The sequence below is a fragment of the Dipodascopsis tothii genome (genome assembly GCF_038497935.1).
Source record: "Dipodascopsis tothii strain CBS 759.85 unplaced genomic scaffold V1510scaffold_4, whole genome shotgun sequence".
NCBI classification, from domain to species: Eukaryota; Fungi; Ascomycota; class Lipomycetes; order Lipomycetales; family Lipomycetaceae; genus Neoaidaea; species Neoaidaea tothii.
In genome coordinates, this window is record NW_027117988.1 from 213,066 (window position 1) to 235,500 (window position 22,435).

The window sequence follows — 22,435 nt, forward strand, 5'->3', positions numbered from 1 at the left end:
GTGGATCTCACGTGGACGATGCACTGCGCCTCGCTGGCATGCGGCTCGGCTGTGTTGCCCGGGCCTTTCCGGCGTGGCGCTGCGCCACCGCGCGGCGGCTGAGCGCGCGCCCGGGTAACATAACCTGCAGGTAACGTGCGGTAGCTCCGCTTACCCGGAGCGCGCGCGACACGCTCCAAAATCTGCGCCGCCGCCCACCCAACCAGCAATCATGGCCCTCTGGGTGGACAAACACCGGCCGCGGTCGCTGCAGGCGCTGTCGTACCATCCCAAGATCACGGCGCGGCTGCGGGCGCTGGTGAGTGCGCGCCGGCGCGGAGCTGACGCAGGCCGTTGGCGGCGACTTTCCGCATCTGCTGGTCTACGGCGCGTCCGGCGTCGGCAAGAAGACGCGGATAATTGCCGCGCTCAAGGAGCTGTACGGCCCCGGCGTGAACAAGGTGCGTGCGGCCCCGGCGGCACTGACCCCAGATCAAGGTCGACTCGCGCGTCTTCCAGACGTCGAGCAACCGCAAGCTCGAGTTCAATGTGGTCTCGTCCATCTACCACATGGAGATCACGCCCAGCGACATGGGCAACAACGACCGGGTGATCATCCAGGAGCTGCTCAAGGAGGTCGCCCAGACCCAGCAGGTTGATCTGTCGGCCAAGAAGCGGTTCAAGGGTGCGTGTGCGGCGCGCAGAGCTGACCGCAGTCGTCATCATCAACGAGGCCGACTCGCTCACGCGGGACGCCCAGGCCGCGCTGCGGCGGACCATGGAGAAGTACTCGCCCAACCTGCGGCTGATCCTGATCGCCAACACGACGTCCAACATCATCGCGCCGATCCGGTCGCGCACGCTGCTGATGCGCGTGCCCGCGCCGGACGAGCCGCAGATCGTGTCAATCCTGCAGGGCATCGCCAAGAAGGAGCGTGTGGCGCTGCCGCCGGTGCTGGCGGAGCGGCTGGCGCACGACAGCGGGCGCAACCTGCGCAAGGCGGTGCTGATGCTCGAGGCGGTCGTGGCGCAGACGTAAGTGGCCGCGCGGGCGCGCTGACGCCAGGGAAAAGCTCGCGGACGACACCGCCATCCCGCCGCCGGACTGGGAGGTCGTCATCGCGTCGGTTGTCGACGACGTCATCCAGGAGCACTCGGCCCAGCGGCTGATGAAGGTGCGCGCCAAGTTCTACGAGCTGCTGTCGCACTGCATCCCGCCCGAGGTCGTGCTCAAGACGCTGCTGTTCAAGCTGCTGCCGCGCGTGGACCCGGACCTGCGCGCCGAGATCATCCACTGGGCTGCGTTCTACGAGCACCGGCTGCACCTCGGCTCCAAGGCCATCTTCCACCTCGAGGCGTTCGTCGCCAAGGTCATGCGCATGATGGAGGCCTACGTGATGGGTCTTGGTCTGTAGAAATGTATTTACATGCGTCTAGCGCCCCGAGTAGAGCCGGTACAGCGCGTTCTTCTTGGCCTCGAGCTTCACGGCCCAGTCCTTATTCGGGGCCTTGTTCATCTTGTCGAACACGTTCTCGCCCTGCTCGGTCGCGACCGTCTGGAACCCGAGCTTGGGCTGCGCGTCGCGCTTGACAAACTCGATCACGCCGGGCAGCTTCTGCGCCGCCAGCCGCAGCGCCTCCTTGGCGACCTGCTCGTGCAGGTTCGGGCCGCCGATCTCGAGGATGACCTTGCCGGTCGCCACCCGCGCGGCCCAGTGGTCGAACGCGCCCTTGCCCTTGCCCATACGCGTCTCGTTGCCCTTGACGCAGACGGCGATGTTGGCGCACAGCCGCGTGAACAGCTGCGTGTCGGCGATCGGCCGGATCACCCGCATGGCCACGCTCTCGGCTTCCTTGAGCTGCTTGGCCGACATGCGCTCGCCGGCTGACTTGAGCCGGATGCCGTAGTCGCCGAACTGCAGCGTCGTGCCCTTGGTCGACCCGCCCGTGTGGATGGGCACCCGACCCTTGTGCTTCTTGCCGGGGTACTTGTACCGCGGGGCTGCCGTCAGCGCCGCCGGAGGGGCTGCTTACCGTACTGGTGTCCGAACCGGACCTGCTGCAGCGCTGGCCGCGCAAAGAAGGCGCCTGGGGGTCAGTAGAGCTCGTGAAGCTTCGGCGGCGGCGGCGGCGACGGCGGCGGCCCCCAGCGGCGTCCGCGCCCCGCGCCCCGCCCGTCCGCCGGCCATCCATCCTCGGGCCGTCCTCCGCCGCCGTCCGCCGCCTTCTGCGCCTCTCACTCACCCAGCTGCGTGCGCACACCGGCCCACGCCGTCGTTCCGCTACCCAGCAGTCCCATATCTGCTCGTGCTCGTACCGCCGACCTGGCCAGACCTCGGCTCTCTGTCAGACGCCCTAGGCAGGGTCGCTCGTGCTCGTTCCGGCGGTTGTCCGTGCGCTGGCCGTCTTCAGGCCTGCCTCGGGGTGCTCGGTGGTGAATGTCAAAATTTTTCGTGGAGCCTAACCTCCATAAATCTAAAAGCCGCGATGTTTGGTGAAGGTACTTAGCAAAAAACCAGCGGAACGCAGGAGCACAGTCTCGGCTACCACCCGCCTCACAGCAGTGGGCCAGAACCAATCGCAGGCCAGGACGTTTGCGCGAGACATGGCTACGAGCAGGAGCGGCGTGCGGGCGGCCGGATGGGCGCTCGGCCGCGCCTTGGGCCCGCAAAGATGGGCCGGGTGTGTCCGGAGGTACTCGTCGGCGCCGCCAGAGGACGTGGTGGTGCTCGGAACGGCGCACAAGCGCGACGAGTGGACCAACGTCGGCCCCGCGATCCTTGGCTGCACCGGGCGGCAGCTGCACCTGCAGCCGGCGCACCCGATAGGCATCATCAAGGGCCTGATCGAGTCGCAGTTTGCGCGCAGCGAATACACGCCGTTCAGCGACCTGTCGCCGGTGGTGAGCACGTACCAGAACTTCGACTCGCTCAACTTTCCGGCGGACCACCCCGGGCGCAGCCGGACGGACACGTACTACGTGAATGCGTCGACGGTGCTGCGGACGCACACGTCGGCGCACCAGGTCGAAAAGTTCCAGGCGAGCCCGACGGACGGGTACCTCATCACCGCGGACGTCTACCGGCGGGACGCCATCGACCGGTCGCACTACCCCGCGTTCCACCAGATGGAGGGCGCGCGGACGTGGGCGCGCGGCCCGGACGTGGTCGAGCGGATCCGCGCGGACATGGCGCGGATCCCGAACTCGGGGATCGTGACGGAGGACCCCAACCCGCCGTTCGAGGCCTCGCGGAACCCGAAGCAGCCCGGCCACAGCGACGCCGAGGTCGTCGCCGTCGGCGAGCACCTCAAGCGGACGCTGGAGATGGTCGTCGGCGAGGTGTTTGCGCAGGCCAAGCGGGCGGCGGTCGCGGCCGGCACGGTGACGGCGGCCGAGGCCGACAAGCCGCTGCAGGTGCGCTGGATTGAGGCGTACTTCCCGTTCACGTCGCCGTCGTGGGAGATGGAGGTCTTCTGGAACGGCGACTGGCTCGAGCTCTTTGGCTGCGGCGTCGTCCGGCAGGAGGTGCTGGACAACGCGGGCATGGCGGACCGGCTGGGCTGGGCGTTCGGGCTCGGGCTCGACCGGCTGGCGATGATCCTGTTTGGCGTGCCCGACATCCGGCTGTTCTGGACCACGGACGAGCGGTTCCTGGGCCAGTTCACGCCGGGGACGGTGAGCACGTTCCGGCCGTACAGCAAGTACCCCGGCACGTACCGCGACACGGCGTTCTGGCTGGACTCGCCGGACGCGGTGCACGAGAACGACGTGATGGAGATCGTGCGCGGCATCGCCGGCGACCTGGTCGAGGACGTCCGCCAGATCGACGAGTTCACGCACCCCAAGACCGGCAAGAAGTCGGTGTGCTACCGGATCAACTACCAGTCCATGGAACGCTCGCTGACCAACGACGAGGTCAACGTGATGCACGAGGCGATCCGCGCCGAGATCGGCCGGCTGCCCGTCACGCTGCGCTAGAGTGTATTGGAGAGAGCTATGTACAGAGGTGCATACATGTATATACGGAAGAGAGTCCCTGCTCACGCGAGCCGGTCCGGCCGGTTATCCCTTGACGACGCCGACCTTGGCCGCGCGCAGCACCCGGTTGTTGAGCTTGAAGCCCGTCTGCTGGACGAAGAAGACCGAGCCGGGCTCCTTGTCGGCCTGGGGGATCTCGAATGTGGCCTCGTGCTCGTTGGGGTCGAACTTGGCGCCGATCGGGTCGATCTTCTCCATGCCGTGCTTCTTGAGCGTGTTCTCGAGGATGTGGTGCGTCATCTGGATGCCCTCGTAGAGCGTGACGAGGTCCTTCTCGCCGTCGGCGCGCTTCTCCTCGGGCACCGTGGCCAGCGCGCGCTCGAGGTTGTCGATCGAGTCGAGAAGGTCCTTGGCGAACTTCTGGATCGCAAAGTCCTTGGCGTTCTGCACCTCGCGCTGCGTGGTGGTCTGCAGGTTGCGGAAGTCGGCCACCTGGCGGAGGTACCGGTCCTTGAAGTCCGACGCCTCCTTGGTCTTGTCGGCAAGCTGCGCCTGGAGGTCCGCGAGCTCCTTGGCGACGCCGTCCTCGGCCGCGGGCTCGGCCTTGGGCTCCTTGGGCTCCTCGGTGGAGTACGCGCGACGGACGGGCGCGGCGACGAGGGGCCGGGCGATGGCGATGCGGGGGACGACGGCCGTCCGCGCGAGGCTTTGCCGGGCGCCGAGGGTAGCGAGACGTCTGTACATGTTTTCTGGCCGTCAGCGGTGCTGGGGGGTGGCGGGGGCCGCGCCGACGACGCGGCGGGACGCGCGAGGCCGCGCGAGGACCGCGCGAGCGGTGCACGTACCTGGGGTGGAGCACTGGCTGAACACGGTGCGGTCGTTTGCTTCGAAATCTGCGGAGAAAGAATTTTCGACGAAATTTTGTGCCGGAACCTTCGGTGGGTCACGTGAGTGACCCTGCCTGGGCGGCGCCGGGACCGGCTGGTGAGTCGGCGCGGCGTGCGCTAGACGTGCGGCTCAGGCGCTCATGCGGCTCGTGCGGCTCGTGCGGCTCGTGCGGCTCATGCGGCTCGTGCACCGTGCGGCTCATGCGCCGTGCGGCTCGCGCGCCTCGGCTCGTCGCGCGGCCGGCGTGCGGCTCACCGCCCGTGCGGTCGGCGCCGAGCCGCAGGCAGCCGGCACCGGCCCGCCGCAGTCCCGTCGCGACTGCCTGGCCATCCGCATCCCACCCGGTCCCCGCCGCCCGGCTGCCTCCGGTGCCGGCGCGTGGCCGGTTGCAAACGCGCCGCGTGGCGTGCGGCGCGCATTCAGGGGTCGCCCTAACCCACAGGCTGGCAAGCCCGGTTCGCAAAGACCAGAACCGCCGTCGCTGGCCCGGCTGCAAACAGATTCGGTAGTGGGCGACGCGCGGCGGCGCGTTCGCGCCGCCGGCGCCGTTCATGATCCCGACGGGCTGCAGCCAGGCTTATATTCGCGCGCTGCCCCGGCGCTCCTCATCTCTCGATCCCTCGACCGACCCGACAGACTCACTGCCCCAGGGTTGAATACCTGGCCGCCCGAGCGTTTTTGATATAGCCTCCACAGTTTTGGGACCGGACCATGGCTCTGCCCGACTTTGACACGATGGCCGTGCCGCGCCCGGCCGAGATCGAGGACCTGTCGACGCCCGAGGACTCGCCGGTGATGACGCCGTCGCCGACGTCGCAATTCTCGTTCAGCCGGTCGCCGGAGGTGCTGAACGTCAAGTCACCGTTCGACATGATCGCGTCGCTGCCGCCCAAGGCGCTCTTGAACCTCAAGGAGATGAGCGCGACCGCCGAGCCGCTGCAGGCGAGCTCGCCGACGTCGATCAACGTGCTGCCGCTGACCGCGCCGGTCGACGAGGCCGACGAGAGCGCTGAGATCATGCTCAACAAGAACGGCAAGCCCATGACCAAGGCGCAGGCCAAGCGCGCGCGCCAGAAGCGCGAGAAACAGGAGAAGAGGGAGGCCGCAGAGCGCGAGGCCGCGGCTGCGGCGGAGCGCGAGGCCGCGGCTGCCGCGGAGCGCACGCGCATGGCCGAGGTGGCCGAGCGCGAGAACATGCCGGCGCCGCTGGCCCTGCTCGACGACGACTCGTCCGTCTTTTCGAGCTCGTCCGAGGAGTCGGGCGACGAAAACGCCCACCACATGCCGCGTCGGGCCGACGTCGACGGCGGCTACGACGGCGACGACTCGTCCGAGTCGAGCGAGAGCGAGAACGAGTACTCGGAGGAGGCCCTGCGGTCCGCCGAGGGCTTTGTGAACAAGCACCGCGGCATGATGCACACCCTGCGCGACACCAAGACGACGACCAAGAGCCTGAGCGACATCCTGGCCGGCGCGCGCGCCGACGCCAGCACCGGCACGTCGACGCCGTCGGCTTCGGCAACCGCCGAGGTCTTCCAGAACTTCTCCGAGGTGTGCCGGGTGTCTGAGAGCCCGAACATGAGCCACGAGATGGACGAGTCCGCGGTCGAGATCGAGCCGGCGGACGTGTTTTCGCCGACGCCGGCCGACTCGTCGGTCGCGCTCGACGGCCTGCTGGCTTCGCCGGCCGTGGACTCGGCCGTCTCGCCGGCGGACTCGCTGGCCATGGACACGCCCGCGCCGGCCGACACGCCGACGCTGTCGCCGGCGCCGTCGTCGGCGCTGTCGGCGCCGCCGTCGGCGCCGCTGTCGGGCATGCCCGACAGCCTCGTGCTCTTCCAGGGCTCGTCGCCGGCCGTCGAGAGCCCGCTGCGCCACGAGACCGTGCTCGAGTCGAGCGACGAGCCGCTGGGCTCGTCGGCCTCGTCGCTGTCGCTCGGCAGCCTCAGCGATGCCAGCATGAGCACCAGCAGCCTGCACTCGCAGGACGAGTTCCCGTTCGCCAAGTTCCCCTCGCGTGCAGTCGTCCGTCGCGACGTCTTTGCCCCGGCCGACCGCGGGGCCGTCCTCAGCGGCGAGCTCGCGCTCGGCGGCGACCTGGCCCAGGCCATGGGCGACGCCATGGGCGACGCCCTCGGCGACATGTGCGTCCCCGCCATCGTCCTGCACCCGCCGTCCGCCAACAACACGCTCCTCGGCGCGGCCGCCGACGACGACTTCGACGTCGGCTCGCCGTCCCAGATCGTGCCCTCGTTCGGCAAGGACCCCTTCGAGGCCTTCGCGGACCTCCCCGCCTGGATGGCGCCCGACTACAAGGTCCCCACGGTCGACTACGACTGCGAGCAGATCATGTCGGCCAACACGTACGCCATGCACACGTCGACGATCGCGTTCACGGACTTCAAGCCGCTGACGCCGCTCAAGTTCGACATCGAGAAGGCCAGCGTGGCGGCCAACCCGCGGTTCCTCGACCCGCGCACGGCCATCTGCCTGCGCGAGCAGGAGCTCGAGCGCATCCGCCGCAGCGAGCTCGAGGACGCGCCGGCGCAGCTGATGGCGTTCATCCGCAAGAAGCTTGCGCGGACGCCGTCGCAGAAGGCGCGCGACCTCGAGAACTTCAGCAGCGACGAGGAGGACGACCTCCAGAAGATCGAGCGCAAGCTGGACCTGCCGAGCCCGCTGACGCCGCTGGACCGGGCGGCCATGTCGACGCCGATCTACCGCCACTTTGTCAAGATGCACAAGACCATGGACGCCATGGAGAGCCAGCTGATCCGGTCTTCGGACCAGGAGCAGCGCATTGCCAAGCACCAGCGCCGCAAGAGCCTGATCTTCCACCTGCTGGCGCTGCTGCTGACGTGTATCCTGCTTGGCGGCGTGATCGCGGGCGTGGTGATCTACTACTACGGCCGCGGCGGCGACCCGCCTGTGATCGAGAACTGATATAGTTACGGGCCCGGCGAGGCTCTGAGAACGCTGTAGTGTTATTCGCCTCTGCATACGATAGTTGATTACTGGAAGTTTTTGCGATACCCACGATGTACAAGCCCTGCCCGGCGGGCGCGGCCGCGCCGGGCGGAGGCCACGATGTGCGGGCGGTGCACGGGAGTGGTGTGGCTGGGTGGAGCGTGCGGCGCGGTGCGGCGGTGCGCGGCGGTGCGCGGCGGTGCGCGGCGGTGCGCGGCGGCGGCTATATGCACGGCGGCTGGCGGCTGACGTGCGGCTCAGCGTGCGGCTCGGCGTGCGGCTCGGCGTGCGGCTCGCCGCGCCCGCGCCCCCCGCCATCCACATACATAGAACAATATAGCATTATCGGAAACATACAACGTTGCCGCGGCCCGCGGCCACGGCAGCGGCGGTCTCGAGCCAGCGCCAGTGATCGAGAATGGATTATAGACACAAAATCTCGAGCATGCGATGCCGTCGCTATCACATAACACTGAAACAAACAACAAAATGAGAGCCCGGCCGCCGCGCCCGGCCTCGCCAGCGGCCCCGCCAGCGACCTCGCAGCACCGCCTACTGCGTCGGTGGCGTCCGCTGCAGCGGCGGAATGTCTAGGTCATGCCGCCGGGGCTGACCGTCGAGGATGGGCAGGACCGACAGGATCTGGTCGGTCTGCTCCTGGGGCGTCGTGCCGTTGATCTCCTTGGCGAGGCGCCACTCCAGCTGGCCCGGCACGTGCTTGAACAGGCGCGGGTGCCACTCGACGCCGTCCTCTTCCCGCTTCTTAGTGTCCTGTCTCTGGCGGTCCTCGATCTTGAACTTCTCGTCGGTGGCGACCTCGTGGTCCTTGCGCGCGAGCGCGTTCGTCACGTTGAGCCACAGCCGGCGGGACTCGTACAGGCCCTGCTCCTCTATCGGGCGCACCTTCGGGAACTGCGGCTTGGCGTGGTTCGCGTCAAACAGCACCGTCTTCTTGCCCGTCGCCATGTTCTTGATGTCCATGACCTCGTTCCACTTGCCCGACAGCTCGTACAGCACCTCGCCGGTCGAGATGCGCTTGATCTTGCCCGCGATCGCGTTGTACGTGCCCGAGATGAAGCCCTTGACCTTGAACTCGACGTCCGCGATCAGGTCGTTGCCGGGGCACTGGATGATTGAGTGGTCGCCCAGCTCGTACTTGAGCTTGCCGATCAGGATGTTGCGCGCGTACATGTTGGGCTGCGTGAGCTCGTACACCTCGGCGTTGCCCTTCAGGTCCTGCTTGTCCATGAACGTCAGGTACCCGATGCCCTCCATCATGCTCGCCACCGAGTTGCCCAGGAACCGCGACCGCGGCACCAGCGTGCCGTCCACGCGGATGCCGTTCTCCGGCGACATGTAGAAGTACGACGACTTGGGCGGGTGATGCGATGTCTGCTCGGCGATGTAGTACGCCTTGGTGTTGTTGGGCAGGTCCCAGTAGCACGTAAAGTACTCACTCAGCACCGGATTCAGCGGCTTCTTGACCGCCTTGGGCGTGATGTGCCAGCCAGACAGGTACCATCTGACCACGCCGACGAACCGGTCCACCGCGGCGGCCTCGTTGTGCGCGGACAGCAGCAGGTCCGGGTGCGACAGCTGGTTCGTGATCCGCTCGAGCATCGACTTGCGCTCGAGAATGAACGTGGGCAGCGTGATCCGCGACAGATCCGAGCCGGGCCGGAGCGACGAGATGATGCTCAGCAGCATGTTCTTGTGCTCGCCATCGACCTCGTCGACATCTGCCGTCAGCGCGCCCGCGCACGCGCCTTACCGTCCACCTGGACCTCCTCAAGGGTCTGGGGCGCGTGGTGTCCGAGAACCATGGTGTCGTCCGATCTGGATCGTAGCGGGTGTCTGCCGTCAGCCCCGCTCTCGTGCCGTGTCCGCGGCTGCGCCGGCCCGGCCGGCTGCCGGCGCGCGCGGGTCGGTCCCGACGCGAGACATTTGAGCCGCACGCCATGCGGCGCACACGCTCGTCTCTCCGCTCTCGGCCCGCGTCCTCCTGCCCCGCCGCGCTGCCGGCGCCCCCGTCTGCCGCGTCCGCCGTCGTCGCACCGTCGTGACGGGCGCCGCCGGCGCGGCTCGGCCGAATCAGCCGTCGTCGAATCGGCGCCCGGGCGCCGGCCGCGTCGCGCGTCCCAGCCCGCGCCCAGCCCCGTGCCGTCCGTCTGCCGTCCATCAACTGCCCTACCTTCGATTCTGAGCACAACCGTCAGTCAGAACTGGTGTGTGTTGTGTGCGTGTGCGTTCTCGCTCAAGTCCGTCTATCCGCAAACTTCGGCGCCCGGTCAAAGACAGAACTTATTTCGAGCCCGTAGATCAGAGGTGCGGCACCAGTTTGGAGTATCAGCGCTGGCGGTGCGGTGACAGCGAGTATGGGTAAAAAGATAGAGAAAATGGGCGTCTGGCAAGTTTTTTTCGATGAGTATCCCTCCAGAACCCAAGCGTGTACATGATTTCCTCACTTGTTTTGATTGGAGATGTACTCATTTGGGCCTCTACACTCTACGCCCGCGCGCCCGCGCGCGCCCGCGGCGGTGGCTGACAGCAACCGAGCCTTCGTTTCGTGGCCGTGATCCACCCGAACCGATTCGCGGCTGCTGCGCCGCCTGCGCCTCGCAGGCGGCCGGTCGCGGAAGACGAATGTGTCGAGGTGCAAGCGGAAGATGTCCCGAAATGGATGCAGATCTGCACGTGACCATGATCAGGGTTAGGCTGTGATCGGACGCGGGTCACGGCGCGACCCGCAGCCGTGCTGCCGTGCGGCCGGCGTTTGTGACGTAGACCTAGGCGCCGGCCCCCGCACGCTGTGTTGGAGCGTGGTCGAGTCGTCGGGTCCGGCCGATAAGCCGGCCGGCTGAGTCACGGCCGCGGCGGGTCGGCGGTGGGTCGGGTCGGCTGCGCCTCGGGCGGGTCTAGCGCGGCTTGGCCGGCGCTGGACGATGGGACCTGGCCAACAACGCGGGCATTGCTGCGACCGCGGCGGCTAGGGCTGTGCGCTGCGCGCAGCGGCTGGTGGGACGGCCGACCGGGGCTGTGCTGACGGCAGAGCCGTGACGGCGGCGGGTACCACTGGGGCGGCGCGTGGGCACGCGGCCGTGCGGCTGCGGGTCATCTGCAGGGGCAAGCAGGAAGCCGGGTTCCATTGGCTGCACGGCGGAAGTGACTACTCGGGCGTACGCTACGGCGGTGGTACCCGCCGGTGGCTTGGGGCTGTCCCGTACCGGCGGCTCGGGTTCCGCGCCGCCGGCACCGGAGCAAGCACACAGCCGGCGGCCGCAGTCGTGGGCGGGGCCAGCCGGGTCGTATCCCACCCCGCCGGTTTGGGAGAGCGTGTTCGCGCCGGTTTGGGCCGCGGGTACCATCCCATCGTCCCAGCGGGTACCACTGCCCAGGGCGCATACACGTCTTTCTAATTGGCAGCCAACGGCCTCGTAGACGTCTATTGGTCCTTGAAAACTAGCGAAACGCCCTCGTCCGACGCTGTCACAATGGTGTGGCCGTCGGCCGAGATAGCAAAGTCCAGAACGCCCGACGAGTGGCCGGTGCCCTTCCAGATCTCGTCGCCCGTGCGCGCGTCCCATTTGCGCACGGTGCCGTCCATGCTGCTGCCCACCAAAATCGGGCTGTTCTGGACAAACTGGACCTTGGTCACGGGCTCGTCCACATGCAGCGTCCGGCGCGTGCGCCATGAGCCCGTGTCCAGCAGCCGGATCTCGCCTGAGATCATGCCCACAGCGACCACGCCCAGCGAGTCGCACCACGATATGCTCTCGATGCCGCGCTCCTCCTCCGGAATCAGCTCCGGCTCGGTCGCGGTCTCGCGCTGGCCGGACTGCGCTGAGGCGATGGCGGCCGACGGCGACGCGCTCGCGACCAAATCTAGGTTGGCGATGACGCTGCCCGTGCGCACACCAATCACGGCGAACTTGCCGTCGGCCGAGCCCACGGCCACGGACGTGCCCGACGAATGCAGGCTCACCGAGATCCACTGGGCGTCGTAGTGGAACTGCTGGTGCGCGAGACGGAAGTTTTGCGTGCCTGCCGGCACCGACCACGAGATCACCGAGCCGTCCTCGGACGCCGAGAGCACGTTGATCTCCTCGCCCTCGGCAGGCAGGAACACTCCCGCCGTGCACGACTCGTGGTGGCCGTACAACACCGACATAGTCTCGAGCCGGGGCGTCAGCGAGCATACCCACATCGAGCCATCATTGGCGCCGAACGCAAACACCGGCAGCGTCGGATGGAACGTCACAAAGACGACCTCCTGGACCTCCTCGAGCACGCTCCAGAACTCCCACATCTGGCCGCGCGACCGGCTTCTCCATACGCGCACGCGGCCGTCCATGCCGCCGGTCACAATCCACTCGCCGTCGGGCGAAAACCCGCCGGCGACAACACTGTCCGTGTGGCCCGTCAGTTTGGTCAGCATCCGCGGCGGCGACGAGTTCGTCGTCCACAGATACGCCACGTCGTCGCCTCCGCCGCTGATCGCCAGCGGCAGCTTCGGGTGCAGACCCACCCGGAAGACTGAGTCCGTGTGCTGGTCAAAGTACGCAAACGAGTTGTTGGACATGTCAATTTCGACGTCCTGATCGCCGTCTTGCTCGTCCTCAGACATGTCCGACATCGGCGCGTCCTCGCCCTCCTCGTCGCCAACGACCTCCTGGGTCGCGTTCGGGTCCAGATATGTGTCCTCCATCTCCGCCGTGGTAGGATCGACATCGATCTCCTGATTGTCGCTCATTCTGAATTACTGGAAAAAAACTTTTGCCAACCCAACCGAAAACCAACTGATACTCGCAAAAAAACCCCAGGTGATGTAAAAGCCAAATGCACGGTGGCCGCTTGGACCAGTTTTTTGCTCTTGCACGGCCGCGGAACGGTGGTTGTGGGCGTGCAAAGACCGATGGTTTTGCTAATTTATAAGCAAAAAAATTTACAAATTTTCGGAGGTTGGGTGTTTTACGGACGTCATTCAGGGACGATGGCAGAACAGATGCAATGAGGCCAAGCTGCATTACCTTAACTGCGGCGCACGCATGGACACCGCAGCGGGGCGCTGGAGTCGCGGATGACTACGCCTGCCCGAACCGCCTAGAATGTGGCGGGACGCTTGCGCACGCCGGCGTGCGAAGATAGCAGTGGCCATGAGCCGCATGATATGCGGCTCACCCCCTGGAGCGCCGCACAATATGCGGCGCTTGAGCGTAGCCAAAGCGTCACGCATGCGTGCCCGCAGTGCAGGGGGCGTGCGCCGGCCCGCGTCTGACTCACGCCCAGAGCGGTCACTGTCGGCGCCTGCGCCTACGCGGATGGGCCCATTTAAGCGAAACGCCTTGTCGTCACCGGACGTACTCCAGCAAAAAGCTGGGTCACAGCAAAGGCAACAAAGGAACACAGTATATTATTAAGCGAGCACTTAGTGCTCGAGGATAGACAGGTTGCCGGTGATGACCACGTTCTCCAGGACCGAGCCGTTCGGGATGTCGATCTTCTGGCCGTCCGAGCAGACAATGATGACAGTGCCCTTGAGTGTGACGTTCTTGCCAAAGGTAACGTTGCCGGTCACGGTCAGGTGGTCGAGCTCAACGATCTTAGGCATGTGGGGGATGCGCTTCTGGAAGTCCGAGACCTTCTTGTAGTGGCCGCCGAGCTTGACCAGCGGAGCCGGGCCGAAGCGACCGGACGAGATCTCGAGGTTGCCGTGCGACAGGCTGTAGAGGTCGGACTTGACCAGCAGCAGGTCCGAGCAGGTCTTGACGGGCAGGAAGCGACGGCGGGGAACGTTGACGCCGTGCGCACCCTTGAAGTGGCGGATGGCCGCGCCGACGGCGGTCTCGAGCTGCAGGACGCCAACGTCCGACTCGCCCTTGCCGACCGAGATCGACTTGAAGTTGGGGATGATCTCCATTGACAGCTCGCTGTTCTCGACGACGCGCTTCATGGCCTTGAGGTTGATCCAGATGTTGTTGGTGTTGAAGTACTTGAACTTCTTGATCGACTTGAACTCCTCAGTGTGCTCCGAGGGGACCTGGGCAATCTCCAGGAGACGGACCGAGCCGTCGTAGTCGATGATGGTGCCACCCTTGACGTCGGCACGGGTCTTGTCGGTGAGCTCCATGATGTACTCGGCTCCGCTCTGGATCATGTGCGAGAGGATGGGCAGGTCGACGATGGCGCCCAGGTTGTCGACGTTCGACACAAACAGGATCTCCTTGCCCCGGGCGATCAGCTCGTCCAGCACGCCCGAGTTCGAGATCGACTCGAACAGGTCGCCGTGGCCGGGCGGGTACCACTGGTCGATGGGGGCGCTGGGGTCCTTGGGGACCGGCAGGAGCGAGTCCTTGTAGACACGCGGGAACTGGGACTGGTTGAAAGTCTTGATCTCGATCTTGTGGCCCTCGTACTTCTTGATGATCGACTGAGTGTCGTCGTCGGTGTTGAACGAGTTCATCAGGACGAACGGCACGTTGACACCGTGCTTCTGGTTGAGGTACTCAATCTGACGCACCGACAGGTCGAGGAACGACTGGCCGTCGCGGACCTCGATAACCGACTTGGGACCAACGCAGCCCATGGACGTGCCGAGACCACCATTGAGCTTGAGCACGGCGAGCTTTGACAAGAACTCGACCGAGGCCTCCTGGGCGAGCTCCTCGTAGGCGACGACCTGCTCAGGGTTCGGCGGCTGGATGCGGTCCCAGTCGAGGGTGGTGCCCTTCGCCTTGTCGCTCAGATACCGGCGGAAGAGCGCAAAGAAGTCGTCCATCTGAGTCTCGAACTGCTGCGGCGGCGTCAGTGGCGGCGATGGCATCCACGTACCTTCTTGAGCTTGACGTCCGTGACATTGTCGGCAAGCTTGTTGAGCGCGTTGCGCATCTGGCTCGCCGCGATGTTCGTCGACGTGTTCTCGAAAGCCTGCGTTATGTTAGCGATGGCCATGGTTGACTGGGCGCCAGAGCGTGAGCCGCCGGCGCGTTTAAGGCAGCCGCTGGGCGCCAACTGCGTTGGGCCGGGCCGAGAGCGGCCGGCGTGGAGGGGAGGCGCGGACGGGCGTCGCGCGTCCCGGCCTGGTGATCGCCAGCCCGGCCAGCGTGTCGGCCGACCACTCGCCAACGCACAAGCCAACGCATCGCGTAGGCCACGCGCACACGGCAGATCCACGCGCCAGAGCGCCCCGCCAAGGGTGGGCGCCACTTACAAAAGTGCTTTGACTCTTGAGGTGCTTCTTCTGCGTTCCGCTCGAAGTCATCGTGTCTGTGTAGCTGCAGGCTGTTGTCAATTCCTGAAGATGGCTCTCGGTTCGCTGTCCACGATGAGTGGGTTCCTAGGAACAATTAGTCGACTGACTGGAGAAAGACAATAGATTGGGAAAAAAAATGGGATGGCCCGCGGTGCGAAAGAAATAGAATATTTCAGCTACGGCCAGAAGTCGTGTATTGCGAAAGCTAAATGATGAAGACACGACTTTTGGTCGCAACGCCGATGCTGCGGCGGCAGCACCCAGGGCGGCGGCAGCAGGAGAGCGAATGCGGCAAGGTGCAGGAGGATCCGCGAAATGGCAGGACCACGTTTGCGGACGCTCAGCAGACCAGAAGGCTGCCGGGGGACTAGCGGCCGACCTCAGACGGCCTAGCCTGAAGGCATCGTACAGCATCTTGCAGCGTCCGGCAGCGAAGCGCAGTAGCGTGCAGGAGACCCGCCGGAATGCACGACAGACTAGGTCAAAAGAGGAAACGCTAGCGCAGACGTGTGCGCGTTCCAAAAATACACCGCTGCGAAATTACCCGAGGTGTCCAACGCGCCGGCGGGCAGCACGGTCCCGCCGCACGACACGTGCCCGCGTTACCCGGCGAGGCGCCCGCAGCGATCGGCCACCGGCGGGGCTGTGGCAAGAGCACGCGTGCAGCGCGTCGCGCGGGGCGGGGCGGGGGCGATCCGTACGCGCTGCTCGCGCCGGCGTTTGGCCTGGGGTGCTGCCGGGGACCATCCCAGCGACTTACCTGTTCAGACGTAGGCGCGTGGAAGCACGGATGCCGAGGGAGCGGCGCAGAATATATGTTGGCAAATTAGCAAACAAGCCGCCACGGGGCCCGTCCGCCGCCGCCGCCGCCTGGGCTCGGCGCTGGGCTCGGGACGGCAGGGGCCGCCGCCGCCGGCCACGCGGTCAGGCTGGCAACGGCCACAGCCGGCCGCGGCGCGTGGAGGGCCGGCTGGCGCGCATTGGCTGGCTGGCCACGCGTTGGCATGGCAACGCGGTCTATCTTTAGCAGAACGTTGCCATGCCAACGCTGGCCCCCCACGCCGCGTGCCTGCAGTCATGGCGTGTGCCGCCCCTTGCCGCCCGCCCAGGGCGCGCTCCGCTGCGGCCGCGCTCCTGGCGATCTCCGGTGGGCACGCCGCCCTGGGCCGCGTCTGGTTCTGCGCCATGACCACGCTGTGCCGCTACGCGCGCTGCTAGTGGCTGCGTGCGCTGCAAGCTACCGCCTGCGCGCCGCGCCGCCGCCGGACGCCGCAGCCGCCAGCGGTTTTCCGGCGCCGCCGGGCGCCGCCGCTGTCGCCGCGGCCGCCGCGGCCGCTGGCGCGTTTCAGACATCTCGCCGGCGCACCCTACCATTGCCCCGGCGCGTGGTCGGCTATGCGCTAGAAACGCACCGCGTTTGGGCGCCCAGTATGGCGCCCAGATGGCGCCGTCCGGCGCCGCCGCTGGCCACCGGACATGCCTGTGGCGCCGGTACAGCCGTCGGCGTTGCGCCGGCAGCGCCGGCGGCGTTTGCCGCTCAGCTGCTTGGTTGTGGCGGCCCACCCGCCTGCAGCCTCCGCTGTTGCCGCCCGCTTGGCCGCCTGCGCCTCGACTGGGCACCGCGTCGCCACGCCCTGCGCCTCATGCTGCACTGCCACTAGGAGGTATTTCCCAATCGGGAAACTCGTCAAGACTCCCACGGTACCCTCTGCCAGGTCCAAGGCCAGGTCCCGGAAGTTGCATACGGCGTCCGCGCGTAGCACAGCCCTTTGCGCACCGCCTCGTCCTATGCGTCGTTACCTGCGCTATCTACAGTACCGGTAGCCATACTGCCGTACCCGAGGGCGCCCCCCCCGCTGGGCGGGTCCGTAGCTGTAGCCACACACTCCCCAGAGCCCCTCGGGTGCGGTGCTAGTTCTACTGAGTCACGAACTCGGTACTCCCGCTGATCTGTGATCCGGGTTCCCGTAACTCGACGTCAGGCTCCGTGTTCCTCGTGATCCCAAGTGGCTGTACATCACCACCTTCCTTCCTGAAAAGTTTTCATCGGCTGCCCTGTTTGCTCAGGAACCATTCGGCCCACCTGAAGGACCACCCGTCACTCGTTTGCGGTGCACTTCCGGGAGCCGGCGACCACTTTCTGCGGACCGGCCGGCGGACTATGCGTGCTTGAGGCCGCGATTTTGGAGTAATTGACCGATCAGGTTCGCTCGCTTCCTAGACGACTTCCTAGACGACAACCGGCCGCGTGAGCCCGCTTCTGACTGAAATGCGTGTGCGCGCTCTGGCGACGGCGGCCGTGGCCGCGCTGGCAACGGCCGCGTCGGCCGCGTCCGTGCCGTTCTCGTCGTGTCTGTCGCAGACCGTGCGCAACGAGGGCACGTACTTTCTGCCGACCGAGGTCGACGCCAAGTACGACGTCGCCATGGGCCTGATCGAGTACCGGATCTACGGCGACATGTTCGGCGAGGTCGAGTACTCGGACAACACGACGAACCGAATGGCCACGTTGCGGACGACCGCCCAGATTCTCGAGTTTGAGCTCGTGCGGACATACTCGTCGTTCTGCGACAGCGCGCCGTCGGGCTGTCCTTTCGGACCGACCGACCTGGGCGACCCGTACGGCGCGAACGCGACCATGTTCAACGCCCAGGTGTCGGTGCAGCCGGGCATGTATTTTGTGTCGATTTCGACCCAGCTGGCCATCATCTCGGCCTCGGCGGACGCCAACATCCTGGGCTGCGTGGACGTGACGGTGACGCCGGTGTTTGCGTCGTCGCTGATCTCGATCCTGACATACGTGCCGTTCGGCATCCTGCTGCTCGTCGGCGGCTCGGTCATCTTCGCGGCAATCTACAACCCGTGGACGGGCACGAAGGACTTTTTTTCGTGGAGCTCCAACTACGGCCAAGACCCCAACACGCTGCGGTTGATCACGCCCGGGTTCGCGGACCTGCTGGGCTACATCCAGTTTGCGTTCCTGCTCGCCGGCCTGAACCTGAGCTACCCCGGCTTCTACCAGCCTGCGCTGGCGTGCGTGGCCTGGGCGTCGCTGCTGTTCAAGGTCCCGTTCGCGGACGGAACCCGCAGCCGCACGCCCGAGAACCTGTACAACACGGACGGCCGGTGGGGCCTGTCGACGCTGTCGCAGATCATCGGGCTCGGCAGCGACGCCGACCTCTGGCAGTCGGCCGTGGTCTTCTTCCTCGTCATCGTCGCGGCGGTCCTGCTCATCACCCAGACCGTGTTCGGCGTCCGCTGGGTGTGGTACAAGGCGACCGCCCGGCACCTGACCGACCTGCGGTCCAAGAACATCCCCCTCACCGGCGGCCTCTCGGTCCGGCTGCTCTTCCTCTACTTCGGCCTGCCGCTGATCGCCATGTCGTCGTTCCAGCTGCTGGTCTCGACCACGACGCCCATCGTGTGCTCGGTCTTCGCCGGCCTCCTCATCGTGCTCTGGGTGGTCTCGGCCTCGCTGGCCATCCGCGCGGTCTACACGACCAAGCCGCGCCAGGCGCTCTACGACGACCTGCCCACACTCCTTCTCCTGGGCCCGCTCTACAGCACCTACACCGAGTCGAGCTTCACGTTCTGCTTCGTGCAGCTGCTGACCACGTTCCTTCGCGGGATCGTCATCGGATGCGTGCAGCCGTCGGGCATCGCCCAGGTGACGCTGCTCGCCATCATCGAGATCCTGTTCTTTTTGGCGCTCAACATCTTCCGTCCGTTCTATCGCGTCACGTCCATGAACGTGTACCACATCGTTCTTTCTGCAATTCGGTTCCTGATCATCATCTTTTCGGTAGCTTTCATTCCCACCCTGCGCGTGGGCGACACGGTCAAGGGCTGGATCGGGTACGTGATCCTGGTCATCCACGTCCTCGTCGTGATCTTTGTGTTTTTCCTGCACGCGCTGCAGGCAATTGTCGAGACATGCGCGCGGCTGGCGGGCGCGGGCGCGAACCAGGAGGCGAGCGCGTTTTCGCTCGTGTTCGGCGTGCGCCAGCTGGCGCGGCGCAAGGACCGCCAGGAGAAGAGCGGCATGCACGGCGAGGGCGCCATGATCGACGACGACGAGCGCAGCCCGATCAGCGCCCGCAATCCGTTCGAGCGCGCCGGCAGCGGCGGCCCCGGCATGCTGCCGTCGGCGCTGTACAGCCCGCAGAACCCGTTCCAGTCGCCGGAGGCGTACCTGAGCTGGTACGGCCCGTACGCGGGCGAGTCGCCGATCATGGCCGAGCGCACGTACTTCCGCGAGCCGCAGCCGACAGGGCTGACGCGGTCCGACGGCACCTGGAGCACGTTCTCGAACGAGTACACGCCGACGTCGGCCGGCTCGGCCGCGGCCGTGGCGCCGTACGGCTACGCGGGCTCGGTCGGCACTGCGCGGCCCGAGGACGCCATCGACACGCTCGACACGGCCGACACGGGCGCGGCGGCCATGCTGCGCGCCCGCAACGTGGACTACGCCGTGCGCGAGTCGGACATTTACCTGCACACGCGCCACCCGGATGCGCCGCCGCACCCGGACATGACGCTCTCGGACATCCACGTGAGCTCGTCCACCGCGCTCAACTACAAGGACTCGCGCGAGCCGCTGTCGGCGGACGGCCGCTACGCGCGCAAGCTCGGCACCGGCCCGGCCGACCCGACCGGCACCGGCGTCCGCGGCCTGTTCAGCCGGTTCAAGGAGAGCCGGCGCAAGAACAAGGGCTTTGTGGTCGTGCGCAACATGCCGGCGCGCAAGATGGCCATGGCCGAGATGTTCGACACCGTCGCCGAGGAGAAAAAGCTCGACGACGACCCGGACGCCACCGTCCAGGCAGACGCTGAGCCGGCCGGCGACACCAGCCGCGCGTCGACCGAGGTCACCGGGCCGACGGACAGCACCGGCTTTGCGATTCCGGACGTTGGCGCGCCGGCGTCGCGCGTCCACACGACATACTCGTCGTCGCAGTCGTCGCAGTACGACGACGGCCCGACCGCGTCCGCCATCGGCCTGCCGTACACGACGGCCGACAACCCGCGGCTGGCATTGACCCAGCAACTCATGGACGACCACCTGCGCGTCCTGGACGGCTCGGACGACTACGAGCACGAGACGTCGGTCGGCATCGTCAAGCGCACCCGCGTCAGCGATGCCATCCGCAACAGCCAGTACGGCGCCAACGAGGAGCCGTTTTCGCTCGCCGGCAAGCTCGTCGACGAGTAGCTCCCTGTACTATACTTGTTTTACGATTGGAACGGTTCTATGTTTGGCTTCTTTGGGTTTTCTGTGCATTTTTCGACGCTTCGGCGGCCAGCATGCCTCGCGCACTTAATAAGGACCCGCATCTCAGTATATTAGTGCGCCCTAATCTATCATTTTTCTAGGAGATCGACGGCGAGTCGGGCGCAGGCCGGAGCCGCACGCCGTGCGGCTGAGGCGCGGCTGGCGACATGGTCACGTGATCAGCCGCACGCCCTGCGGCGCGCCAGCCTAAACGCCGTAGATTGACATCACCACTTTCGGTGACTAACTTGACAGCACACGACCCGCTATAAAACGGAGACCGTGGCCGCAGACACAGGTCCAGGCATCTGTCGACGCCGCCGCAGCAGCCGGAGAGTCGGACCGCGCTCCAGTCCGAGCGACCCCCCACCATGGACGACCGACCGCTGGCGCTCGTTGCCGAGACCGACGCCGTTGCCGTGGCGCCCGAGCCGTTCGCGGTCGAGCCGGCGGACGAGCCCAAGGCCCAGCCCGTCGGCTGGCGGCCGGTGGTCACGTTTGCCGCCGGCATGCTCAACTGGTAAGCCTGGGCGCGCGCGCGCTGACCGCAGCGCCTGTGGCGGATCGATCATGCTCTTCTCGCTGTACGCGCCGCAGTTCCAGACGCACCTCGGCTACACGCAGGTCCAGGTCAACACGCTGTCGATCCTGGGCGAGGCCGGCATGTACATGACGACGCCGATCGTCGGGCTGTGCGCGGACCTGTACGGGCCGGGGCTGATGTCGATTGCGGCCAGCGTGCTGTTTGCGACCGCGTATCTGCTGGCGGCGTGGGCGTACTACGCGCAGCTGCCGTACGGCGCCATGATGCTGGCGTTCCTGCTCATCGGCTGCGGCACGGCCTCGATCTACTTCGGGTCCGTGACGGCCTGCGCGAAGGCGTTCACGACGAACCAGGGCCTGTCGCTTTCGCTGCCCATCACGGCCTACGGGCTGTCGAGCCTGTGGCAGTCGCAGCTCGTGAACGCGCTCTTCATCGACCACGAGACCGAGGAGGTCCACGTGCCCCAGATGTTTGTGTTCTTTGCGTTCTTTCTGGCCGCCGTGGGCGCGGTCTCGGCGACGGGCTTCTATGCGAGTCGGCCGCGCCGCCGGTCCGACGCCGACGACGAGGTGCCGCTGCTGGGCGAGACCGAGACGCCGGCGCCGGCGCCGTCGCCGCTCGAGCTGGTCGTCGAGTTCGCCAGCGACCGCACGGTCTGGGCGTTTGCGCTCGGCCTGTTCATGACCACCGGCCCGGGCGAGATGTTCCTGAACAACATGGGCAGCATGATCCGGTCGATCGGGCCGGGCGGACCGTCGATCGCGACCAACGTCTCGCTGATCTCGCTGTTCTCGGCCTTCTTCCGGATCCTGACCGGCGCCGTGTCGGACTACATTGCGGCGCCGGCGCGCGGCTACTCGCGCGTGTGGCTGCTGCTGTTTTTCGCGTCGCTGCTGGCGTTTGGCCACTTTTTCGTGGCCTTTGGCGGCGCCTACGCCGAGCACGGCCGCTTCTTTTGGGTGGCCAGCCTGTCGCTGGGCACGGGCTACGGCGCCATCTTCACGCTCGCGCCGACGTTTGTGTCGCTCGTCTGGGGCGTCGAGCACTTTGGCCTGAACTGGGGCGTGCTCTTCATCTTCCCGGCCGTCGGCTCGATCGTCTACGAGATGCTTTACGCGACCATCTACGACGCGCACACGCACGATGGCAGCCTGTGTTTTGGTCTCAGCTGCTACGCGCCGACGTTCTACGTCACCGGCCTCAGCTGTCTGGCCGCCATTGTCACCTGGGTCCTGGTGTGGGAGTTTGCGTGGAAGCGCCGGGGGATTTTTGTTTAGCATGAGCCGCACGGGGTGCGGCTGAATAGAGGCATTTGCCGTGTGGACGAGCCGCACGGGGTGCGGCGGAATAGAGGCATTCACAGCGAGCGCGCCGCACATCATGCGGCTGAAGAGGCACTCACAGCGTAGCAGACGCGCGGGTGCGGCTGGGTCCGGCGTGACGTCGCCGCCCCCGCGGCCCTGTAGAGGCGGCTGCAGCGTGACACGAGCCACACGCCACGCGGCCGGATGGAGGCGTGCGGCGCAGCCCTTCGTGCCCCGGCGCGCAGTGGGCTGT

At 66.5% G+C, this 22,435-nt stretch overlaps 11 protein-coding genes across 11 annotated transcripts; 5 read left to right on the forward strand and 6 right to left on the reverse strand.

Moving 5' to 3' along the window:
• The first annotated feature begins 192 nt into the window (after window positions 1-192).
• On the forward strand, window positions 193-1,552 carry V1510DRAFT_373506 (P-loop containing nucleoside triphosphate hydrolase protein). Its single transcript, XM_066931515.1, has 5 exons — window positions 193-298; window positions 330-440; window positions 472-664; window positions 696-1,014; window positions 1,046-1,552. The coding sequence occupies exons 1-5, from the start codon at window positions 212-214 to the stop codon at window positions 1,392-1,394; spliced, it is 1,059 nt and encodes a 352-aa protein (XP_066790911.1). The 5' UTR covers window positions 193-211; the 3' UTR covers window positions 1,395-1,552.
• On the reverse strand, window positions 1,344-2,473 carry V1510DRAFT_428386 (mitochondrial 54S ribosomal protein uL16m). The gene is made up of 3 exons (XM_066935266.1): window positions 2,224-2,473; window positions 2,014-2,067; window positions 1,344-1,981 (listed from the first exon to the last, which is right to left on the reverse strand). Exons 1-3 carry the CDS (start codon window positions 2,276-2,278, stop codon window positions 1,413-1,415), a joined length of 678 nt encoding a protein of 225 aa, XP_066790912.1. The 5' UTR covers window positions 2,279-2,473; the 3' UTR covers window positions 1,344-1,412.
• V1510DRAFT_411383 (phenylalanine--tRNA ligase) lies at window positions 2,469-4,085 on the forward strand. Its single transcript, XM_066932883.1, has one exon. It carries the CDS (start codon window positions 2,585-2,587, stop codon window positions 3,956-3,958), a length of 1,374 nt encoding a protein of 457 aa, XP_066790913.1. The 5' UTR covers window positions 2,469-2,584; the 3' UTR covers window positions 3,959-4,085.
• On the reverse strand, window positions 3,951-4,844 carry V1510DRAFT_411384 (GrpE-domain-containing protein). Its single transcript, XM_066932884.1, has 2 exons — window positions 4,804-4,844; window positions 3,951-4,707 (listed from the first exon to the last, which is right to left on the reverse strand). The coding sequence occupies exon 2, from the start codon at window positions 4,700-4,702 to the stop codon at window positions 4,043-4,045; it is 660 nt and encodes a 219-aa protein (XP_066790914.1). The 5' UTR covers window positions 4,703-4,707; window positions 4,804-4,844; the 3' UTR covers window positions 3,951-4,042.
• A 481-nt stretch (window positions 4,845-5,325) lies between these two features.
• V1510DRAFT_411385 (uncharacterized protein) lies at window positions 5,326-5,988 on the reverse strand. The gene has a single exon (XM_066932885.1). It carries the CDS (start codon window positions 5,887-5,889, stop codon window positions 5,485-5,487), a length of 405 nt encoding a protein of 134 aa, XP_066790915.1. The 5' UTR covers window positions 5,890-5,988; the 3' UTR covers window positions 5,326-5,484.
• A 972-nt stretch (window positions 5,989-6,960) lies between these two features.
• Window positions 6,961-7,953, forward strand: V1510DRAFT_411387 (uncharacterized protein). Its single transcript, XM_066932886.1, has one exon. The coding sequence runs from the start codon at window positions 6,968-6,970 to the stop codon at window positions 7,787-7,789; it is 822 nt and encodes a 273-aa protein (XP_066790916.1). The 5' UTR covers window positions 6,961-6,967; the 3' UTR covers window positions 7,790-7,953.
• A 412-nt stretch (window positions 7,954-8,365) lies between these two features.
• On the reverse strand, window positions 8,366-9,636 carry V1510DRAFT_401233 (uncharacterized protein; the record flags this gene model as incomplete). The annotated part of the gene is made up of 2 exons (XM_066932017.1): window positions 8,366-9,552; window positions 9,585-9,636. The coding sequence occupies 2 exons, from the start codon at window positions 9,634-9,636 to the stop codon at window positions 8,366-8,368; spliced, it is 1,239 nt and encodes a 412-aa protein (XP_066790917.1).
• A 1,490-nt stretch (window positions 9,637-11,126) lies between these two features.
• On the reverse strand, window positions 11,127-12,518 carry V1510DRAFT_389773 (WD40-repeat-containing domain protein; the record flags this gene model as incomplete). Its single annotated transcript, XM_066931737.1, has 2 exons — window positions 11,127-11,633; window positions 11,691-12,518. The coding sequence occupies 2 exons, from the start codon at window positions 12,516-12,518 to the stop codon at window positions 11,256-11,258; spliced, it is 1,206 nt and encodes a 401-aa protein (XP_066790918.1). The 3' UTR covers window positions 11,127-11,255.
• Window positions 12,519-13,140: 622 nt separating this feature from the next.
• Window positions 13,141-15,242, reverse strand: V1510DRAFT_411394 (UTP--glucose-1-phosphate uridylyltransferase family). The gene is made up of 3 exons (XM_066932887.1): window positions 15,021-15,242; window positions 14,642-14,737; window positions 13,141-14,603 (listed from the first exon to the last, which is right to left on the reverse strand). Exons 1-3 carry the CDS (start codon window positions 15,069-15,071, stop codon window positions 13,239-13,241), a joined length of 1,512 nt encoding a protein of 503 aa, XP_066790919.1. The 5' UTR covers window positions 15,072-15,242; the 3' UTR covers window positions 13,141-13,238.
• A 1,912-nt stretch (window positions 15,243-17,154) lies between these two features.
• V1510DRAFT_272170 (uncharacterized protein) lies at window positions 17,155-20,353 on the forward strand. Its single transcript, XM_066930594.1, has one exon. The coding sequence runs from the start codon at window positions 17,332-17,334 to the stop codon at window positions 20,272-20,274; it is 2,943 nt and encodes a 980-aa protein (XP_066790920.1). The 5' UTR covers window positions 17,155-17,331; the 3' UTR covers window positions 20,275-20,353.
• A 413-nt stretch (window positions 20,354-20,766) lies between these two features.
• Window positions 20,767-22,244, forward strand: V1510DRAFT_411398 (major facilitator superfamily domain-containing protein). The gene is made up of 2 exons (XM_066932888.1): window positions 20,767-20,854; window positions 20,886-22,244. Exons 1-2 carry the CDS (start codon window positions 20,844-20,846, stop codon window positions 22,153-22,155), a joined length of 1,281 nt encoding a protein of 426 aa, XP_066790921.1. The 5' UTR covers window positions 20,767-20,843; the 3' UTR covers window positions 22,156-22,244.
• The last annotated feature ends 191 nt before the right edge of the window (window positions 22,245-22,435 follow it).